Source organism: Brachycentrus maculatus, unplaced genomic scaffold (genome assembly GCF_059751285.1).
Source record: "Brachycentrus maculatus isolate JH-2025_06_01 unplaced genomic scaffold, ASM5975128v1 h1tg000092l, whole genome shotgun sequence".
Taxonomy (NCBI): domain Eukaryota; kingdom Metazoa; phylum Arthropoda; class Insecta; order Trichoptera; family Brachycentridae; genus Brachycentrus; species Brachycentrus maculatus.
In genome coordinates, this window is record NW_028280846.1 from 923,908 (window position 1) to 947,719 (window position 23,812).

A 23,812-nucleotide genomic window follows, 5' to 3' on the forward strand; every position below is an offset into this window, starting at 1 on the left:
ATTCTATCCGAGTGAGACACAATACAACCTTCATGATGACACAATATAACCTCAAAAGGCAGCAATCCAATACAATTAGCAATTGTAATACAATTTTGGCATTGTCGCATTTTCTGCAAGTTTTGCTCAAAGTTTTCACTCAAGTTACTTTAAAATGAAATCATTAATTTATTTTATGTAATTAATATGTTTTAAGGCAATGAAATCTCCCAACCCCAATGGCGGTTGATTAAATTAATTTGTAATATAATTATCTTAAAGTATTATTTAGTTTTGGAATCATTTATCATATTTTTGTGTACTTGACTCTATTGACTTGAAAATTATTTGGTTTACGATAAAATATATTTTTAATACCAAAAGTATTCAATTGTTGCTATTATTTAAATAACATTTTTTTAATGATCAATTTTATCATCACCGGAGATATTAATCAATTAAACACAAATAGTAGGTTTTCAGGAGATTTCATAAACTTTTTATTTTGGAAAAGGTATTACATCTTTTTGAATATATATGAAAAAGTTTCATCAAATTATGGCCCCTTTTTTTTGCTTGTTTATATACACATACACATATATTAAACTAAGATTGTACTGTACAATAATTAATATTTTTGATAATGATATAATAAAATGTAAAATCATTTCTCATCAACAAATTTGCTCAATTTTGAATTAGCCATTTTGTGTTATTATTAAAATATTTAATAGATTTTATTAATACATGTGCTATCAATTATATTATGTATACACTTTTCTTAATGAAAATACGAGTACAGACAGTGAAAAATTAATGTACAAATCTATGATAGTGAAAAGTATATATCAACTGTTCGTCAAATAGTTGGAAATGGCTTGTTTTCAGGCTTCGCATTGTAACATTATTAAGTAGTAACGTTGCTATAATATTTTATAATAATTAGATAGAATGAAGACTTGGCAATTTATTGTGCAATACCGTAATGTAAACGACTATCTTAAAAAGTTATGTGTCTGAAAAGTGGCCATTTGTTACTCTTGGTATTTTGTTGGCTGCCAACAGTCCATATTATGTTCGGATTGTAATCTCAGTTTCCAATTGTCAATGTATATACGAGTATGATGGCTCAAATCCCACAAAGATTTTATCGTAACGCAATGAAATCTTCAAGTTATTTTTAGATTATAATAATACAAAAACTGATTTTCAAACTGCTCACAATTTTGTTTGTCAATTTTAAAACTTATTAAAGGGCTTTCTTGTAATATATATATATATATATATATTTATATGTATATATATATATATATATATATATATATATATATATATATATATATATATATATATATATATATATATATATATATATATATAAATATTTATATATATATATATATATATATATATATATATATATATATATATATATATATATATATATATATATATATTTATATATATAAATATATATAAATATTTATATATATATATATATATATTTATATATATATGTATGTATATATGTATATATATATATCTCACTCACTTCAAGAACGTCATAAATTTTTGATTTATGACGTTCTTGAAAGGAGTGAGCGATATATATTAAGAGTTAATAAATTAAATTATTTTAGGGAAAAATGTTCTGAAAACAATATGTAGGCTGTGTTATAGATAAAGTTGTATTAAAAGACTAACTCTCGTGTAGAAAATTCCGATTGTAATATAAACTAAGAAATCTTTTTTATGTATTATGTACAACGTGTTCTACATATGGTTGTCTACAAATGGCAATTATAATAATAAATTTCCTAATGAAATGTTGTGTTTTATTGTACTTTCTTCCGAAACGTATTGCAGTGTAGGGTCGCCATCAGTCCCGATACCTTGGGACACTTCTCTGTTATAGAAATCGGTGGCCGAATGATTTAGAAAATGTTCCGAGAAATGTCGGATAAATAAATTAAAATAGGTTTTTAAAAGCTCAAAAATCTCACAAATTAAAAAAAAATCGAGCAGAAATTTCCCTCGCCGATAATTTTTTTGGGTGCTGAAAAATACAGAAAATCTGACTTTTTAAAATCACCTTTAAAAATGATTTAGTCTAGATAACTTGATTTTTTTTAAATTCTCTGTGAAAATTCAATAACAATTCTAAGCTCTAAGCAGTGACTAAATGTACTTAAAAAAAACTGCATATGAAAGTGGTTCAAGTGGCAAATATAAAAAAATAGCATGCAATCATATTGAGTTGGTTGACCTTTAAACCACAAAAATCTTATGAAACAGTGAATCTTAAAGATAAAAATAATTTTGTATTACCATGGTTCATGAACATTATTTAAGTAAAATTTTATTTTCATTGAAAATATTGTAATATTACGCGGAAAGTGCTAGACTATCATTTATACTATAAAAAAAAACTAAGATTTATTTTGATCTTGAGAATGTAAAAAAAATGCGAGTCGACGACCAATTTTATTTAAATCGTCGATATGAATTTGACAAAAGATTGATGTTTGGATACAAAGGTTGGAACTGATAAAAATGATAAAATTACTAGATATTTCATAATACATATTTAGATATTTTATATTTTAAGGAATAATTCTTCAAAGCAAATATGATTCAAGAAATCCAGGATGAAAGCTACAATAAATAAATCTATCATAATGACTGAGAAACAAAGTTTAGAAATAAATCCAAGGCGCCTTATTGTTCATATTGAACACATTAGGTAATGATGACATTTGTTATAAAATTATAATGCGATTATGTTGTTTTACTCCGAACGACCTTAATGAGGTAAAAAACATAAAAATGCTTCCTCATATTAAACCGAACTCGACTAAGTTGAGTTAAAAAAAAGTTAATAATTTACGTATTATTTTTAAAATTATTATGTATTGTTTTTACTAGATGACGCGTATAATTTAAAGTCAATCAATGGAAAATTTATTCCGAATCTTGAAGTAAAATCGGCTTAATAAGGCCATACTCGAAATAATAAAACATAGTTTGCTTCCGGCAACGCATAGAGCCGGTCGTCAGGTCACGCCCAATTATTTAAAAAAAAATATATGGGACAACCTGTAGATACATAGACACATTCTCACAAATGATATACAACGTAGGGGGGACTCCACATGTCAATATATGAATATAATCCAAGGTATTCCTATTAAGGGGTGTTAGGCCAGCTCGTGACTTACGAAAAAATGAGAATATGACCTCAGTAAAAGTGCCTTAGTTTTCGAGATATTTCCACGTTTATGAATTTTCCGAAAATCTACCCCTTAGATCAGTTTTTTGAGTGCCACGTATTCAAATTGTCATATTTTAGGATTCTAATTTGTGTTTCACAATAAAACACACAAAGAATTAAATTTGACATTAACGTTTTTTCACTTTACTAAACCAAAGCAATTGTTTACATCGTAATTCCTTATAAATGAAAAAATTATAGAATGAGCTCATTTCGCATTAAAAAAAACAATATCCTTTTTTCTAAAGTAAAACATTAAAAAAAACCCTTTTCCGCACCCCAATGGTGCATAGGGCACTGCGTCATATAAACGCAGCGTTATCTTGATCGTTTACACATGAAAGAAAGGTGATCAGCCCTCCGCTTCAGGTACCAGTCCAGGGTAATATTGAATAAATATGACAGTGAAAAAATCACTTATATTTATTTTACCCCCCTTAGGAATCGAACCCGGGACCTCCAGAACGGTAGCCGAGCGTGCTGACCATTACACTACGGAGGCGGACGAAAGTAAAACATAGTAAATGTTATACAGTTTTGAAAATCACATAAATTGAACAACTTTTTAAAATAACTTGCCAGGTTAGCGTCATAATTTTTTTTCTCTGGGTGAAGTCAAAGTTACCTAAAGATTTTTTTTAATCATTGATTGGGCATCAATATTTTTTTTCGCCAAGACAAACCAGAAGTAGTAATATTTTGGACTGTAATCAACAGAATAGTGATTCAGTATTGTGAAACATAAATTAGAATCCTAAAATATGAAAATTTGAAGAAGTGGCACTCAAAAAATTGATTTAAGGGGTAAATTTTCGGAAAATTCATAAAAGTGAAAATATCTCGAAAACTAAGGCACTTTTACTGAGGTCATTTTATTTTTTTGGTGAGTCATAAGCTGGCCTAACACCCCTTAAAAGGAATGCGTTAGATTATGGGACACCCTGTATATTCAAGGTTTGAAGTTCATACAAAATTAGGGTTTGCGTTCCAAAAAAAATCTAAGATAGTTTATATGAATATGTACATACTTAATTTTTTTTCATAACAAACATATTATTCAATTAATTTATTTTGAAACTGTGTTATAAAAAACGTGTACAATACATGTGTACAATACAAAAAATATGCCACAATTTATACATCCGTGTATGTATCCATGTATATATATATATATATATATATATATATATATATATATATATATATATATATATATATATATATATATATATATATATATATATATATATATATATATATATATATATATATATATATATATATATATATATATATATATATATATATATATATATATATATATATATATATATATATATATATATATATATATATATATATATATATATATATATATATATATATATATATATATATATATATATATATATATATATATATATATATATATATATATATATATATATATATATATATATATATATATATATATATATATATTTACATATATATATTTATTGATTTATTTATTTATGCACTAGATCCGTCCCTGTATATTAAATTTATTCATAATCGCATTGCGTTGCATCTAAAAATCCTTTTATCACGCACTAGTTTCCGATCGGAATGGTCAGAATTACAAAATACCTTCACGTCATAACTCCGCGCGTAACTAAACCACAAGTTGCGATAAGGCTGTGGACTCGAGTAATTTGACGATGTCGTACTTGAAAATGATTGTCGGCAAATCGGATATCGGACGACCTCCGCTGGAGTTGGGCAATGGAAGGTGGAAATGGTAGTGGTGGAGGAAGGAGTCGACTCGAGACTCCGCGGCTCGGTAGTGATGTGAGGCGAGAGAGAGTGAGTGCCCGTTCGAGTCCGAGACACGACCACTTCTGCTGATGCTAAGGTGAGTGCTTTCACTCTCGATACTAACGCGACTGAGGAAATTTTCAACACTGGTCAAGCCCGTTTAATTTAATTCGTTGTGTACTTAATAACACTAGTAAAAATAACTACAACACTGGACTACGAATTGGATTTTTCAAAGTGCAATATAAAGACCTCCATCAGGTAATCTAGAATGATTTTTTAAATCAGATATATCTCTTAATGGTATTTCTAATTACTTTACAACATTTTGAGTCTGTCCAAATATATTAAAAAAAATTCAAAGAAAATGTAGGAAATTGAGGTATAATTTAACACTATTTTCCATACCATTTTTTGACAATTCAACATAGATTAAGAAGATTATGGAAAAATTGGCGAATGTTACACGTGTGTAAAGTATTCACTTAAACCAGCCTATGACGGTCGTAAGCCCCGTAAATGCCCAGACTTTTATATTCTTCTTCATCTATGTTGAGATGTCAAAAAAAATATATGAAAAATAGTATGAAATTTCACCTTAATTTTCTACATTTTCTTTGAAATTTTTATAAGATAACAAAATAGTCACTTACGTTAGGACTAATTTCAAGCATCATCTTCTTCAAACGCTTATCCGCACCCGATGGTGCATAGGGCACTGCATCATATAAACACAGTGTTATCCTAATTATTGACACATGAAGGAAAGGTGATCAGCCATTCCATTCAGGTATCCGTCCAGGGTCAATATCAAGCATTCATGCAGTAAACCATTTTTGAAACTTTGCTTTTCGACTATAATAATACTGAAGTCATTCAATAATTTAGTGATGGAACATTCTGCATGGTCGATATATTATTAACTAATATCCACGATAAAAAAAACACTTTCATTTGGTAAAATGCTTTCTTCCAAACTTGTTCCAATATATTTGTACGCCTTTTTGCGCGCATCAATACACCGGTGTTTCATATTATTGACACAACTTTGAGGTTTGTCGCAAATATTATGAAACCTTTTTCGCATTTATTTTATCGGTATTGCAACATTTTTTACTACAACCTGTTATTATAATATCTAATCAATAGATTACATCCTAATTTCATAGTACACATTGCGAATTTAAATGTGTTTTGAAATAGAGCTCCATAGGAAGTATTTTATTATTTTAATATATATTTAGGTGTCTTTATTTATCTTTTAATATTTCATGTATCTTTATTTCGTTTTTGTATCAACAAAGTTTAAAAACATTTGATATAATATACATTCCGATTATCGATGTGATTAATATTTTTTATGCAGTGCATTACGTATTAAAAAAACTTTCAGTCGATAAAATGTAACGTAAAAAAATAGATACTTTCTTTCGAATTTCATCGTAGTCTTATGATAATTTGTCAATTCCTATTTCATGTATTAAAACATAATGTTTCGTAGATATTACATAGGACAACTCGGAGGTTTTTCATAATATTTGTTATGAAACACAAGTATTACATTTTGTAACAAAATTTTATGTGTCTTTTTATCGAATTTTGTTAAAAATAACCTTTTTTTATTCCCATGATTACTCCGTATTGCTGAATCAAAATAAAGTGCTGCAAAATTAAGTTGAGCTTGAATTCCATACGAATGATTACGTTGTAACGTTTCAATGCGGTAAAAACGAATATTCAATGAATACTTTTTCGGCAACTTTCTGGGAATATTTTTTTCTTTTTTAAAAAACGAGAATTATAATATTTGTGTTTTTATTATTTACAAAAATACTTAAATTTCATACTATTTCTGTGGCCTAAGCGGCTCATTATTAGAGTAGGGTGGGTTCGAACCCAGAAACTCTGACTCAAGAGTCCGCGATACTAACCACGGGACCACAACCCGACACACATGAATCGATAATTGGTTTAAAAATGGTAAAGTCATTAGAAACAAAAGGCCAGAAGTAAAGTTAAAGTTATCCACACTACATACTTAAATCGGTAATTTCCGTATGTAATTAATGCCCTTGTAGTAATTCATAGAGGTAAATTTTCGAGATAAATACCATGGAAGAGATATTATTACTTAGCTACTGCATGCTCGCTTCCCAAATGAGGTTTCCACGGTTCGATTACCGGTTTTGCATAGTTGCATGCTGTTATTATATTTGCAGATTACATAAAGCTAGTGTTGCGGTTATCAGTGTACCACAAGCTTTCCATTCCATTCCCATCTTTATCTTTTCCCGATAATGTTGCATAATCCTCGCAGGTTGTATAGAAATCATTCACGGCCCTTTTAATAACCCTTTGCCCTTCATGCTATATGCACATATTTATAGCGATTTATTAATGAATGTAAAAATGTAATCTAATAATATCGTTAGCAGAAATATTCTTTCACTGGGTGACTGCCAAATAAAGCAATGAAAAGCAACAAAAAAAAACAAAAAAAATATCGTTGAGACTTTTTAACATCATAATCTCAGAAAAAAATGCGTCTTTTATACATATATTCGTATAAAGGTCTTTTTTCGTATCGTGTGGTTTCTTTTTTCAGCAGATTTTTTTACCGCAATGGCAGCGCATTCTGTTGAACGTAATTGAATCACAAGCAAAACTAAAATATGCTTATGGCAGGCAGTATGCTTCTTGACACTACTTCCTGCAGTTATTCATGATTTTAAATATTTTCATTCGCATTTTTGTTTCATTCACAAGCATTGTGTAATTTTTTATTCATTTAACCGGGGTGAGCCATAGCAACGCATGTCCGGGAACAACTAGTTTAAAATAAAAAAAAAGGGGGAAATTGGCTTGGAAGAATTCGGCCATAGGTTTTTATATTACCAAATATACCTATAACCGAATACAAAATTTATGGGAAAATTCTGAATTCTTCTTTTCTACTTTATGAAATATTTTAAGTTTGTGATAAAAATGTTAAAAGTTTGGTTTGTATACTTATAAATAATGTTTACATAATTTAATTTTCATATTTTAAGTCACACAACCTTGAGTAATCAATATTGATACTGGTGAATTTTGGGTCAGGCAAATGTCATGGATCAAATTTGATACATTTGATACATATGATACATTTAATACGTTCCCATTTAATTTTGTTTGATGTCACATGAAATGCTCTAATTAGTAAAATACTGTAATTAGTAAAAGGTATGGTAAAATTAAAACAGACAAAGTAAGATCAAAATGATTTTGCTTTATAGTACATAAATAGTAGAGATCTTATACTATGAGTCCAAATTAATAACATATAATTAATTAATTACTTCAGTAAAAACGTTATTGAAGTACATTTTCTAACAGGACTGATACATATTTCATATCAATAATTTTGTTTCGTAATTTATAATATACATATATTAAAATTAAGTATTAACAATAAATTTTCATGTAAATGCCATATAAATATCTAATAAAAAATATCGTTTTTATGAGACTTTTATCGTGCCCTATATTCATAAAGTATGTAAATATTACGATCATTTACAGTTTAATTTATGCACTTAGATATCATTAATTTAAAACGATTATGTTTTTAATTGAAAATAATACATTCTCGCTCTACGATAGCCAACTTAAACTCTTCATCAAAAAGTAAACATGATCGATCTGGGAAAACATTGGGAAGAATCTAAACAGCATCTAGGAGCATATTAAGCTAATATTCAAGCCGAAATACTTCTCAAATTATTGGAACTTATGTATTTATTTTAAATCAAACACAGATTTTTTGAGTCTACTAAGTTGTATTTTATTAACAAAAAACACATAAAAAATTATATTGTGACAATTGTTTCGCCTTGTTAGGGCATTATCAAACGAATGTCATTCGTTTGATAATGCCCTAACAAGGCGAAACAATTGTCACAATATAATTTTTTATGTGTTTTTTGTTAATAAAATACAACTTAGTAGACTCAAAAAATCTGTGTTTGATTTAAAATAAATACATAAATTAAAATAGAGTTCTACAAATTAAACGCCAAGTCAATAAATAAATATATTGGAACTTATCTGTATCTTGATCTTCATTCTCGATGTTATATCGCCTAAGGTCTGATCACTGCTCACTGCCTGTGTATCTCTTTAAGATCAAGTGTGACACATTACCATATTTTGAATTTGGACAGGATATAGGAAATGAAACCATTCCCTATATCCTGGAATGGTATTAATTCCTGTGTTCTCTCACAACAGAGAAGGAGAACTTCCTAGGCAGCTTAATACAGGCAGGAATTCAACTCCCCACCCAAGAATCCACCCTTCACATAATTTTATACGGTACTTGAATAAGATGTATAGCGCATCAAATCATCAAATCACATTATCAAATCACATATAGTGCATCAAAACACCCGTAACACATAGAATGTGTTAAAAAGTGGTATTGACAAATTTTTATTTTATTTTATTTTTTTAACTTAAGAAAATTAATATTAATTTAAATTGTTTGAACTGTTGCAAATCGCTATTATTATTTATGACCGTTTCGTTTATTTAAGGTTAATATTTACATAAATACATTACGCAGTCGAGTTGATGTAAGACAAGATAACTTTTTGTGGTAATATTAACTACATAATCAAATATTGGACCTGGCAAAACTATATTATTACACAGAATATTCTTGTCACATTATAAGTATTTTATTTTTATAAATAACATTGTTGTATACTTTTCATATTTTTTTGTTTCTGCTATGTTTTACCTATTTTGCTAAACCTTTCCATAAATTTAAAACACAATCTCGTTAGTTGAACTATTTAGTATTTTTCTGGATTTTTAAAGCTAGATATTTCACAAATTAACTTTCAACATTTTTGGTATTGTTTTAATATTAATTTATATTTTTTTCTTATCTTCTGATTTTACGTCTAACACTTAGAGTCTAACACTTAAAAGGTTTTATTTAAATTTAGAAAAATAAATTAAATATTCGATACATAAAACCTGAGAACCGATAGTTCCCTAGATCATTCGTATATGAGCAGTAAAAGGGGTGAACAATTTTTGTATGTCTTACTGCTAAATAAAACACTAAAAATTATGTTGATATAAACAACATATCATATACATATGTTATTAATAATGGATTATTTATTTATGCATTGGTTCAATTCGAATAGGCATAAAGATCAAAATAAAAGCATAGCGTCATTATATACGTTTATTTTTCACGAACTTCTCTTTACGCTTCATACTAATTCTATTCAATTTATTATTACCACAAATAATAAAGATTTATTATTCTTTTGTAAGTGATTTGGTATGCGACGAATCTCAGAGCTGTGCTACATATTAGGTGTTTAGAATGTAGATTTTAGAAAGATAAAATAGAGATAATTCCCATCTTTTATAGTAAAAGAAGAGATCAGACAAGAATGGATGTACGAAATATGTTTGTAATGCAATATAACTGTAAGTTTGATTTGATTTTTCTGTGATAATTTATAATATTCGTCATCTTCAAACCCTCATCCGCACCAGATGGTGCATAGGGCACTTCATAATATAAACGCAGTATTATCTTGATCGTTAACACATGAAGGAAAGGTGATCAGCCCTCCGCTTCAGATACCAGTCCAGGGTAATATTGAATAAATATTACAGCGAAAAAATCACTTATATTTATTTGACCCCCACTGAGAATCGAACCCGGGACATCCAGTACGGTAGCCGAGCGTGCTGACTATTACAATACGACGGCAGACAATTTATAATATTACAAACAAAAACAACGAATACAGAAAAATGACCACTTTGTAATATGATAGATCAATTTGTAAACTTAAATCATTTTAGTGTCAACATGGTAGCATGATGTTCCTCGATAACAGAATTTGAAAATAAAAATGATGAATGACATTATTGATTTGTAGATTGTTAGAATGTTAAGAGAATTCAAAATATTCTCTTCTTCTTCTTTACGTGTCTTGTCGGGGGTTGAATATCAATCGAATATCAGTGTCGACGTTGAATATCAATTGTGAGAATGTGTCCATATTTTGGGTAGTCCGAAACAGATTCTCGACGCTCCGTACTCCTGTTCACTCGTGTATATTATGGAGCCAGGAGATCCGCCTTCTTCCGACACCTCTTCGACCCTCGATCTTACCCTTGATAATCACTTGTAGTTCTTTTGGAGGAGTCCTTTCTGAGCACATGTCCCAAATAAGACACTTTCCGGGTTTTATTGTTATTCGATATTAGTTCCCTATTCGCTCTGGCTCTTTGGAGAACTCTTGCAATGCTTACCATGTCCGTCAAAAGTTAAAGATTTTCTAAACGTAGAATATGCTAAATCCAATAAAACTTCCAAGTTTATTACCCAATTTCATCGGTCATGTTGGCACGTAATAAGTAGCGACGACCACAGTGCGAGTCATAAAAACATCATCCATCGTAAATGCGGGTAGGTGCAGACCAACGCACAGTGACATCAATTTGACTGAATCGAGGACACTTTACAACGATGAGCACAATTTCTCCACTCTATATTCCGCCGGTCAAATTATTGACTATTAAAATCAGGGTTGCATTTTTTTCATTAATATAATAAAAAAAAACTTCAGGAATGTTTTTTGACTTCTTAGATATTTTTTCACAAAGTATTTTGAATATCCTTCTCACTGAAATGAAAGAAACGTATAGTTAAGTGATGACTTCAACGCTTTCAACGATTTAGATGATTTCAAGTAAGATTTACTGCAAATTCGTATTAAAATCCTTCTGTATTGCATCATTATTCATCTTTGATATTACACCTATATAATCTGGCTACAGTTTTAAAGACTGGCTTGAGATTTTTTGTCAGTTGATAAAGTATTTATTATATTTCCACACTTATATACACTACATATTTTGTATTTTTACCTAATTTTGTATTTTTCTTTTGTATTCATAAACTTTTTATTTGTGGTAACCCTGGTCACCAAGTCACCTGTCAGACACTTTATATTATAAGGTTGACAAGAATAATACACCATCATTCATGCTTCCCTTTACAAATTGAACATTAAATATATGTTTTACGTTTTGTGAAAATGTCCGCCTTGTGCAAACTTTCTCACATAATCATTAGTTATGTTGCAGCGCTTTTGTCTTGTATTTTTTGTATTGTTTTACATTTATTATTGTGTTTAAGTTATAATAAAAATCAAAATATAATACTTAACGAAATAAATTTTGAGTAACGAGTTACCTTTCTAATAGAGAATACTCTTCGTGTTTAGAGAGGGACATGTTTAGTAAATTGTGTTCATATTGTTTAATCTACAGTATTTTTTTTACAAATCTTATTTTAACAATGTATTAACTTATCTTTATCCACATAAATAACAATATAAGTGTTCCTTTGTTCAAAATCTTCAATCCCCTATACATATTGATCGATTGCTTTGAAATTTTATATTCGAAGATCCAGGTGTTTTTATGTGAACGCATTCTGTTGAACGTAACAGCAATACACGTAATTCTAAACATTGCTTATGACGGACAGCACGCTTCTTGACTATTTTAATATTTTCATTCCCGTTTATCATGTCCCTACTCAGGCTTCAACTTTATAAGTTTCATAGCCTATTTGTGAGTGGATTTACTCTTTATGTTTAAAGTTACTATAATTTCATGTAATTCATGAGTGCAAATTCTAGGCAAAAACACTCGTGGCTGGGTACAGTTATTGTAGTTAACCTATAAAATTATGTGTTACATGTATTTTTTTCACACTAATAAATGATATTTTCAATAGATTCTCAGCAAAGATTAAAAAATTTATATCAATGCTTTACTTTGTAGTATGAAGGGCGAAAAGTCATATTATTAGTACATATATTATATGTACGTACATTTTATTTTTATTTTTAAGGAATAACCCGCAAAGCCTCTACTTTAATAAGGATTTCTTCCTCTTGCTATTTTATTAAGGCCCAACATACGTAAATCGCAACTTAATTTTCTCTAAATCCAGGTAACATTTTACGTAATTGTTTTTTTTTTAAACACCGTTTTTGCATTGAAAAAATAAGTTTTTCATCGAAACAATTGTATGGTTTTGAGAAGAAAAGAGTTATTGAAAAATATAAAGTTGAAGTATTATAAAGCGACTTAACGAATACCGGGCATTAACAAAAAAATACAAATGACTTTCAAAACATCATCCCACTTCGCCAGTCCATGTAATAGTTTTGTGAGGAATATTTATATTACGTTCCAATCGGATTCCTCATTGAAACTATTAATTTGACGACTAGATGACGATAGCATCACACGTTATGCTGATGTTACAAAGTCTGTGTTGGGCGCAGAACTCGAAACAGTGAAAGTTTCCAATGTAAAGTGTTGCAAGATGATGCAATCACTTTCTTGGAACAGGAAGGTCACGTTATTACTATATTACCATAATTTTTCTGTATTTTACGTAATACGTAATAATAAATAAAGAAATAGGTAAATGATCAAGAGTTAATTCAATGAAAACTGTAAAATTTTCTTTCTTTTTTGTGTGTATATTAGGTTAAAATAGATAAAAATAATAAAACAAACGTATGTAAAAAGAACTCCATCGACAAGACACACAAGGTGGCTTGGTGGATTCCTGCATTTTTTTTAAAAATGTGTTTATAATATTTTTTTAAATAAATGTACTGTACAGGTTATAAAAAAAAAACATTTACAGTTCATTAACTGCGACATTTTCACGCATTTCATATTTATCATACTATCCCAGTACATATACATAAACCGCAAATTAAATGAATAAATTTCCATCAAATCCGGCTAACATTTTAGTAAAAGAATTCAAATGGGTGAAACATTGCATGAATAATTAAGCACCGTAAAAAATTACAGCATTTGAAAAAGAGCGGTTTTTTTAGGCAGACAGAATAGAACGCCACACCAATCTGTTGTTGCAAACAATCTTCGCATCTTCCATATTCATCCATCTCCTCATACATGCCTGCTACACGCTTGAGTATTTGAAATACTTGATCATGCCAAGTTTTCCTATGTCTTCCTCTGCTCCTATTTCCAACTACATTTATCTCATAAAATGTTTTTTTACTGTTCCCTCTTCACTCATTCGTTACACATGTCCAAACTATCTGAACACACCTTTCATAAATTTGTACAGCTTTTATCAGCCTTGCATTCTTTCCTCATTTCACCATTCGAAAATTTATCATACATCGTTTTGCCGCAAATTCATTTGGGAGATCGCATTTCGACTGCACTCAGTCATCCTTCTTTTGCCAACTCCATGCTTCACTTTTGTACATAATCGGCGGATATATATGAGGATATGCATGAATGTAGAAGAGGCGAATAATGTTTGCGAAGACAGAGTGGTGTGGCATTCTATCCTCTCTGCCTACCCCTGCGGGGAAGCGGTATGATGGTAAGTTACTTACCATCATGCCGCTTACCCTTACTTACCCAACTACAGAGTGACGCCAGCCAAGAGTGTTTCTGTTAATTGTCTAACAATAATTTCATCTGTGGGTTATATAATAAGATGAATAAATAATCAGGTACAGTAAAACCTTGATATAACGGACTAATTTGGACGAAGGAGTGTCCGTTAAAGCCGAAAGTCCGTTATATAAAAATAGGTTTAAAACATTTTTTTAAAAATATGAACACTGTTTTTAGATATACATAAAAATACAAAACACAAAAAAAAAATATTTGTGATTATCAGTCGCTAAAAATTGTTTCCATGCGGCGACACTTGAATTTAAGCATGTATAATAAATATTAAGGCCCCACACACGTTGAATAGTAACTTAAATTTCTTTAAACCCAGATAACATTTAACGTAATTTAATTTTTATCTTAAAACGACGTTTTCGTATTGCCAAAAAAAAGTTTTTCTTCGAAATAAATATATGGTTTTGAAAAGAAAACAGTTACAGAAAGGTAAGGAATAAAAAAAACATTTAGAAATATTTTTTCAATGTATTTTCTAAAAAACCAAAAATACGGGCGTGAAACGACGTGCGTGCAGCATTGCTGAACGCTCAATTAGATCTGTTATTGCGAGTATCTCAGTTGAAGTTTTTTTGGTTGTTTCTAATTTAATCGGATTAAGTGTCCGTTATATCGAGGTTTTACCGTAGTGTTATTATAGACAACCTAGGGCTATTAGCATAACGATGGCTTTAACCTCAAATAAGACCATTGTAATCCACAAAGTAATTAATACAAGAATGTACTAACAGCATCGCGTTTGTTGTAGGATAGTTTTTGCAAGGTTTTTGAAGCAATACGGATTTACTTATTTCATCGACGACCTACAAACGTAGGTTTTTCAACCTCTGGTACTTCGGCTGTAAACGTTGAAGGACACAATGAGTTTTATTTTTATAATTTATATTTGAGGCACTAACTTTGTTTTTTTTTAAACAAATGTTTGTTAGACAAATCTAGCCTTTAACTCGGGTAAAAATACCTTTTATAACTGTTTTTTCCGCTTTGAACACAAAGTTTTAAAAAAATATCTGCAAAAGTTGTTGGTTTTGTTTCAAATAAAATAAAACGTAACTTTGTTTTAAAATCACTATAAATATTTTATAATAACTTAATTATAATGGCTAACCGCTTCTTTATCAAGTCTTTAAAAAGAAACGGTTATTTTCAAAACCGGTAGGTTTAATTTATGTATTGTAAATTAAACACTGATTTTTTGAGTCAACAAACGAATGACATTCGTTTGAAAATACCATAACAAGGAGAAACAATTGTCACAAAATTGATTTTTATGTGGTTTTTTTACCAATAAAATAGATCTTAGTAGACTCAAAAAATCAGTGTTTGATTTAATATTTCATACATAAATTCCATATTCTTTATCATACAATGATTAAGGAAACACTTGTTTTTATACCACTTGAGTTTCGTTAAAGACTACTAGTTTCGGTGGCTGAACTTCCATCGTCAGGTCTAAATAATAACTATAATATAAAATATAAAATTTTTCTATAAATACGGAGAGGCGAAAGTTAGGGGGAGGGGGTTAGTCAAGGGGCGGAGTTTGAAAACAAAGGAAAAATGGAAAGCAAATGTGAAGAATTTTGAAAAAAAATATTATTTAATAAATTATTATTAGAATTTAGATTGTTTTGGATTTCTAAATTTTCTAAATATTTCATAATTTGGCCTTTATGTGGAGCAAGGTGTAATAATTTTAATTTATGAGAGTGGAATGAGTGATTTGTATCTATTATTCTTCTTCATATATGTTGAGATGTCAAAAAATAATATTTTTTTTAGATTCACGTTTGTAAGTAGCCACTCAGTATGGAGTGCAGTGATATATTAAGTATCTACACTATTTGTAATTCATCTGCAAGTAGAAAGCATTGACCCTGATCATGTTGGACTGTATAACCACTCGTACACAAGTAATAGGACTGGACTATCGCTTACGACGACCTGTGACTATGGATTACATGGCCACCGTCACTAATCGCCCCTGCTCTCGAGCCGGTTATCGGTTTCGTTTATAGGTGCATCCAGGTCCGGACGAGGTATTCGTTGGTTGGCCCCAAAAGTTCCCAAATCAGGGCTGGGATTCCCATACGGAAGTTACTGATGCAACCGTGTATGGTATCATACATCGCTCACTCCTTTCAAGAACGTCATAAATAAAAAATCGTCAATTTTCAATTGCGCATGTTTTCGGAATGCTTAGAAAATGTACTATATCCTAGCAAAAGCGGCATATTTTAAACATAATATTTACCCGCTACAGGGCAGAAAGTGTTCTTTTTGCATTTTGAAGAAAAGGTATTGTTTAATTATTTTTTCAAATATACTAAATATTTTTCAAATGGAGAAAAAACTTTTAGGTTTTAACTAAAAAGATCTGTTGCACAGTAAAAAGTTCAATAAATGGTTTAATATTCTATTTATTTTTAATTTTTTAAACATTTTATTATGCTCTCAAACTTTAAAAACGATCTCCTGAAAAATCAAGTTTTTTGATATAAGTATAAAGTTGTTGAAAGGAGTGAGCGATATTTCATTACACATGACTAGTTTCGAAAACAACAGTTGTTTTCATCGACTTTGTATTTAAAGCGGTTGTCGATCCATATTGTTAGAAAGTTAATGCTTCGGAATCAATAATTAATATTTGTTTTTTACAAAAAAGAACTCGAAGTAAACTTCTTCTTCTTTAAACCTTTATCCGCACCCCAATGGTGTATAGGGCTCTGTATCACGTGAACGCAGTGTTATATTGATAGTAGCAGTAGTAGTAGAAAACTAGGATTCAGTCGAAAGACCACACCATGTACGAATGACGCGAACATCATTACAAAATTTAAGAGCAAATCAAACAACTTTAATACTTTCTCCTCTGCGATGAGATGCTGATTGAATTATCGGTGTATTTGATCTCACTTTCATCCTGACATAATATTTATTTTAAAAACATAACGGACTCCAAGTGTTTCTGAAGCTGCTACCGTTGTACGAGTAATTACTTCTTTTATCGCCGGATAATTTTACAAAAGCAGAGCTTTTTTTAAAAACAAAGAAGGTCCCGGAACTCAATTCATGTCAAGCTTTTTATTAAAAAAATATATTAAAATATCATTTACATAAATATTAATTACATTAGCATATTTCATCATTTTGACGAATTAACCTAAATATAGATTGTAAGTACGTAAGCACAAACATTGTTTTGACTAATTGATTTTGAAAATTTAAAAAAATAAATACAATATATATCCGTGAAAAAGGGTACAGGAACGACGTTACATGAAAAAAAACCTTGTACAAAGGTGATATGGTTTCTAAAATAAAAATAAAAATACTTTAGCTGAATTATTTCCCCAAATTTATTTTAAGAAATAGATTCGAGTTTTATTTTTATTATATCTAGTGCTGGTACAATTTCAAATGCACTTTCAAGTATTTCAAAGTTATTTTTATAAATAAAATAAAAATAGTTATATTGTTTTCTTAATGTACCTATGTTTTTTTGTAATTACTCCAATAATGATCACAAATAGTGAAGATATATTTGAAATGCCCGTTAATTTTCTATGATCTTTATAAATTGTTTTATTGGGTGTTTTTATGGCATGTGAGACACGCTATAAAAGAAAATAAAAATTCTTCGGTTACTATCGCGCATTCAATCATTCAATAAATGAATATTCGAGGATGATAAATTAAAGACGTTACGCTTTATAAATTTTTCTTAATTATTAAGAATTGCATAATAACATCAAATCAAAATAATAATAAACATAGTTGTCAATAATAGCAAAAGAAATGTCAAAATAAATCAAACCAAAAATGCTTTAATATTTTTTAGTTTTAAACGGTCGATATTGGATTCTGAAAAGAAGTAATGGAATATTCTAAAGGTATTTTAATTTCCACCTAGATACTAAAATCACGATGACGTCAATACGTTCCTCACTACATTGTGAGTTTTTTTTGAGTAACTGATAAAAAGTTTTGAATGAAATAATTGATTGTTTGGATTTTTGCAAATGTAAGAAGAATCTTTGATAATCCATTTATAAGTTGAATATGTCAAATCTAATTCGCATCCTGAGTAGATAAAGCGATTTAAAAACATACATAACTCTTCGCTTGTTAAGTTTATTTAATATATTATACATTCAATTAAAGTATCACCAATGTTGCACCTATATTGCATCCAATTATTGTGATAATATACTGGTTCATAGTCTGTTTCGAAGTGAATATTATAATGATTAAGTGAAAAAATTATGTAACCATTTGGTCCTTATATTTACCGAAGTATTTTTATGTTATTTCAGATGTCGGTGCATCTTCTTCTCGTGATGATGATAAGTAGATGGGTTGTGCAAGGAACGGCTTCTCCAGCTATTATAACAAATCAGGATGGAAGCATTCAGTCAAATGATGATAACTACTTGAATCAGTTTTCGCTTCCTGATTTTTCTAAAGCTAGCTCGGATATAGATGTGAAAAAAACAATACAACAGGTAGAAAATATATTGAACGCTAATCCCAGTCTTCCTCGACTGTCGAAGAAAGAAATTTTGACCCTGTTAACAAATATAACAACAGAGGACAAAATCAAACAACAAAAATCAGAAAATAGTGAACGCGTAAGTAAAAATGCCGAAGAACGACCACTCATGATAGTTTTACCTTTCAAAGCTGGAAACAATCCAAATAAAGATGTAAAAGACTTGTATACGAAACCACCGCTCATTCGATTTATTAATACGAAGGCCAATAAACCAAAGGGTGAAAAATCATAAATATAAGGACGAAGAAGCTGCAGATAAAAGTAATCATCCGGTGCAAAGTGATTTTTGGCACGACCAGGCACAAAAAGTCATGAATTCTTTGAAAAAACAAAACGAGCAGAGCTCTTCTAATGTAGAAGAAGATGTACCGTTCAAAAGAATGCCAGACAACCCCAAAGTTTTTGAAGATAGTCTTCCAAGTGCCAACAGTGAATCAAGTAAACAATATGATACCCCATTTAAATTCCAACTAAATGATAAGTTGAAGACATCTTCTAAACCTTTAACTCCCCAGGACGTGGAAGAAATGCTGTCATCTATGGATGCTTACAAAGATACAAAAGTCTCACAAGAAATACCGTTTAAATATTTAGATGATACGAAATCCGAGAAAAGTTCATTTGAATCGCAGTCATCTGGATTCTATGATAAAATGCCACAGGAAACATTATTGACCTCTCCAGACACTTCTGCGTATGCGGCTTTTAAACCATTACCCATTAAAAATGAATACGTCAATAATGGTAACAAGAAACAATCTGTTGATTTAGATGAAATTTTGAGTAAATATGGTTTATTAGGATCCGTCGATGAAGAGTATATTCCTTTATCAAGCATCGGAAATCCAGAGCCAAGTAAAAATTACGATTTTTTGAAAAATACTGAATTCGTCGAAACGGACATTTATCCTGCCAACATGGCAAGTATGCTGACGGAGATGGGATTAGCTAGGAAAAAAGGTGTTCGAAATTTGACTTATCTTCCTTCTATAGAAACGTCTCCCGAAACTAACAAGAAAGACGCAAGTAAAAAGGACTCTGGCGATGTTTTAGGATCTGGCCCCGACCCAATGTCAATTGAAGAGATAAATTATATTGATAGTGAATCGGGAAGTCAAATGATGAAAAGGCAAGAGTCAACAACGACTATCGAACCGGATGCTGAAATTATTCCATTGACGATTATTGAAATTAATTCCACATCATTCAATAATTATGATGACGATAAATCACCAGTCAGTATGGAGGAGAGTAGTGAAGTGACTGAATCCAGCAGTGAAGCTAGTAAAACTACCAGTGACGATAAAGCCAATAAAGAGACTAAAGGAACTAGCACCGAAGCTCCTAACTTAGCTGGCTTAGAAGAATCCTTTGGAGCTAGTCCCGCAGATGAAGATCCATCAGAAGCTGAATTGCCTCCTCCTAGAAAAAATGGCTTCTATTATATGTTAGACTGGAATTCGTTCCTCGAAGTTGGAGACGGAGATACGAAAGTAAACATTAGATTAAACCCTAAGCTAGGAGATCCACAAAGATTTTTGCCAGTTACTGTGCCGTAAATCAGATAAGACCAAAAATGGGTTAAAATTGTTAATTAAAAAGGGTTAAATTAACTGACAATTTTTTTAATGCGATTAATAATCGTGGGGTTTTCATGTTTCTGTACACCAAACGATAAATTCGAAATAGTTTTGTACAAAGAAAATTCATTTTAAATTTTACGTTTACTTGGTAAATAGCATTATACGTGTTTCGACGCACTCAACAGTGTTTGATCATGATGATGAGTGATGATGATGAGTGCATCGAAACACACGTTACAATGTCGTATGATAATAAGTGGTATTTACAAAGAAAAGCTTAATTTTTAAAATTGAGAGGTATAACCACAAAGCGAGCCCGAATCAAATGAATTTAAATTGATGTACATAGAGTGTTCTGATGCACTTTGGCGAAATTTTCATTGAACATAGTTTTTGAGTGAAAAATTAACTGTACAAAATGTTTGCGATTAATTTAATACAATAATATTTTTATAAAAAATACTGATTGAAAAAATTGAACCTAAAACAGAAATACATTTTGAAAAATAAGATTCATTTTTGGGTAGCGCATAGTTTTGGATTTTTGGGTATAGAAATTATATTTCTATGTTAATTATACCACCAAATTATTTTTATTGTATGCCATCTATATTTATATAATAATTAATTATTTATGATTCTAGCAATTTATCATATTTTACGGATGTAAAATAATTATCATAAAATTTATAACATGAAGCGAAATGTGAATCGTTTTCTTACACACATATTTTATTTCCTTTGTAAGTTCATGGTACATAATATTAAAATTCTCAGTATTGTAAATTTGGCAAAAAGTTTTGTAAATATCGTGTTGAGTTTCATGTTCTTAGTACTTTTATGTAAATACAAATATATTTTGGAAAAATGTTTTTTTACTACCGTATAAAAATAAACTAATAAATACAGTTTCAGGTTTTATTCTCCACCGTATGACAAATTGTATGTTATCGTTCAATTAATCCATAAGGATGTATATATATATATATATATATATATATATATATATATATATATATATATATATATATATATATATATATATATATATATATATATATATATATATATATATATATATATATATATATATATATATATATATATATATATATATATATATATATATATATATATATATATATATATATATATATATATATATATATATATATATATATATATATATATATATATATATATATATATATATATATATATATATATATATATATATATATATATATATATATATATATATATATATATATATATATATATATATATATATATATATATAAATATATATATATATATATATATATATATATATATATATATATATATATATATATATATATATAAATATATATATATATATATATATATATATATATATATATATATATATATATATATATATATATATATATATATATATATATATATATATATATATATATATAAGGATGTATATATATATATATATATAAATATATATATATATATATATATATATATATATATATATATATATATATATATATATATATATATATATATATATATATATATATATATATATATATATATATATATATATATATATATATATATATATATATATATATATATATATATATATATATATATATATATATATATATATATATATATATATATATATATATATATATATATATATATATATATATATATATATATATATATATATATATATATATATATATATATATATATATATATATATATATATATATATATATATTTATATATATATATATATATACATCCTTATATATATATATATATATATATATATATATATATATATATATATATATATATATATATATATATATATATATATATATATATATATATATATATATATATATATATATATATATATATATATATATATATATATATATATATATATTTATATATATATATATATACATCCTTATATATATATATATATATATATATATATATATATATATATATATATATATATATATATATATATATATATATATATATATATATATATATATATATATATATATATATATATATATATATATATATATATATATATATATATATATATATATATATATATATATATATATATATATATATAAGTATATATATATATATATATATATATATATATATATATATATATATATATATATATATATATATATATATATATATATATATATATATATATATAAATATATAAATATATATATATATTTATAAATATATCTATATATATATATATAAATACATGAAATTAAAATAAAATTTTGTTAAATTATTAATTTTGTTTTGGAAGTTGAATTTTAAGCACTCCTTGATTTATAAAAACCTAGGCCTACGCCTCTTAGAACTGTATAATAATACCCCACTACCTTTATGTTGATCAATATAAGACCAGCGTAATATTTATAACATACAATGTATCACTCAATTGTGGATGTTTTGCCGAAGAAAAAATACCATTAGATACAAGATACAAAAATATATTTACAAAATCGTCTGAGTTTTACAGTTTACCTATAAAAATTACTCCAAACCAAAATATTATTTTTTATTGAACTACTTCAGAAAAAACAATAATATGTAGGTACCTACTTTAATTCCTTGTCGCAACATAAACAAATGTGATTTAGCTCCCACAAAATACATTATTATTATTATCTTTGCAATTTTTTAAAAGTCTATGGAATAAATGACAAACAAGTGACGTTTGATACGCCGGTTAATTGTCAAAAAAATGGTCAAAATGTATAAAAAATAAAAACACGATCGTTTGAAAGTCATCGTTGTATAAATATATGGCCAAGCTTGTATATATAAAATTAAAATCATGATATTTTAAGTCACATCTGTCTCAACAGACAGGTGTTTGCTCGCCTTTGTGTTTATGTTTAATCAGCGGAACCACCTATTGATAAGCGACTGTCGGACAGTTGTGGCGTTTTCAGTCGACGTGTGATATTTTTTATTGGAAATTATTACCCATTCTTC

At 28.1% G+C, this 23,812-nt stretch overlaps 1 protein-coding gene across 1 annotated transcript; it reads left to right on the forward strand.

Moving 5' to 3' along the window:
- The first annotated feature begins 5,107 nt into the window (after window positions 1-5,107).
- Window positions 5,108-20,947, forward strand: LOC148310521 (uncharacterized). Its single transcript, XM_088258315.1, is given in 3 exon segments — window positions 5,108-5,144; window positions 18,925-19,386; window positions 19,388-20,947. Coding segments are annotated over 2 exon segments (1,797 nt in total). The 5' UTR covers window positions 5,108-5,144; the 3' UTR covers window positions 20,723-20,947.
- Window positions 20,948-23,812: the final 2,865 nt, after the last annotated feature.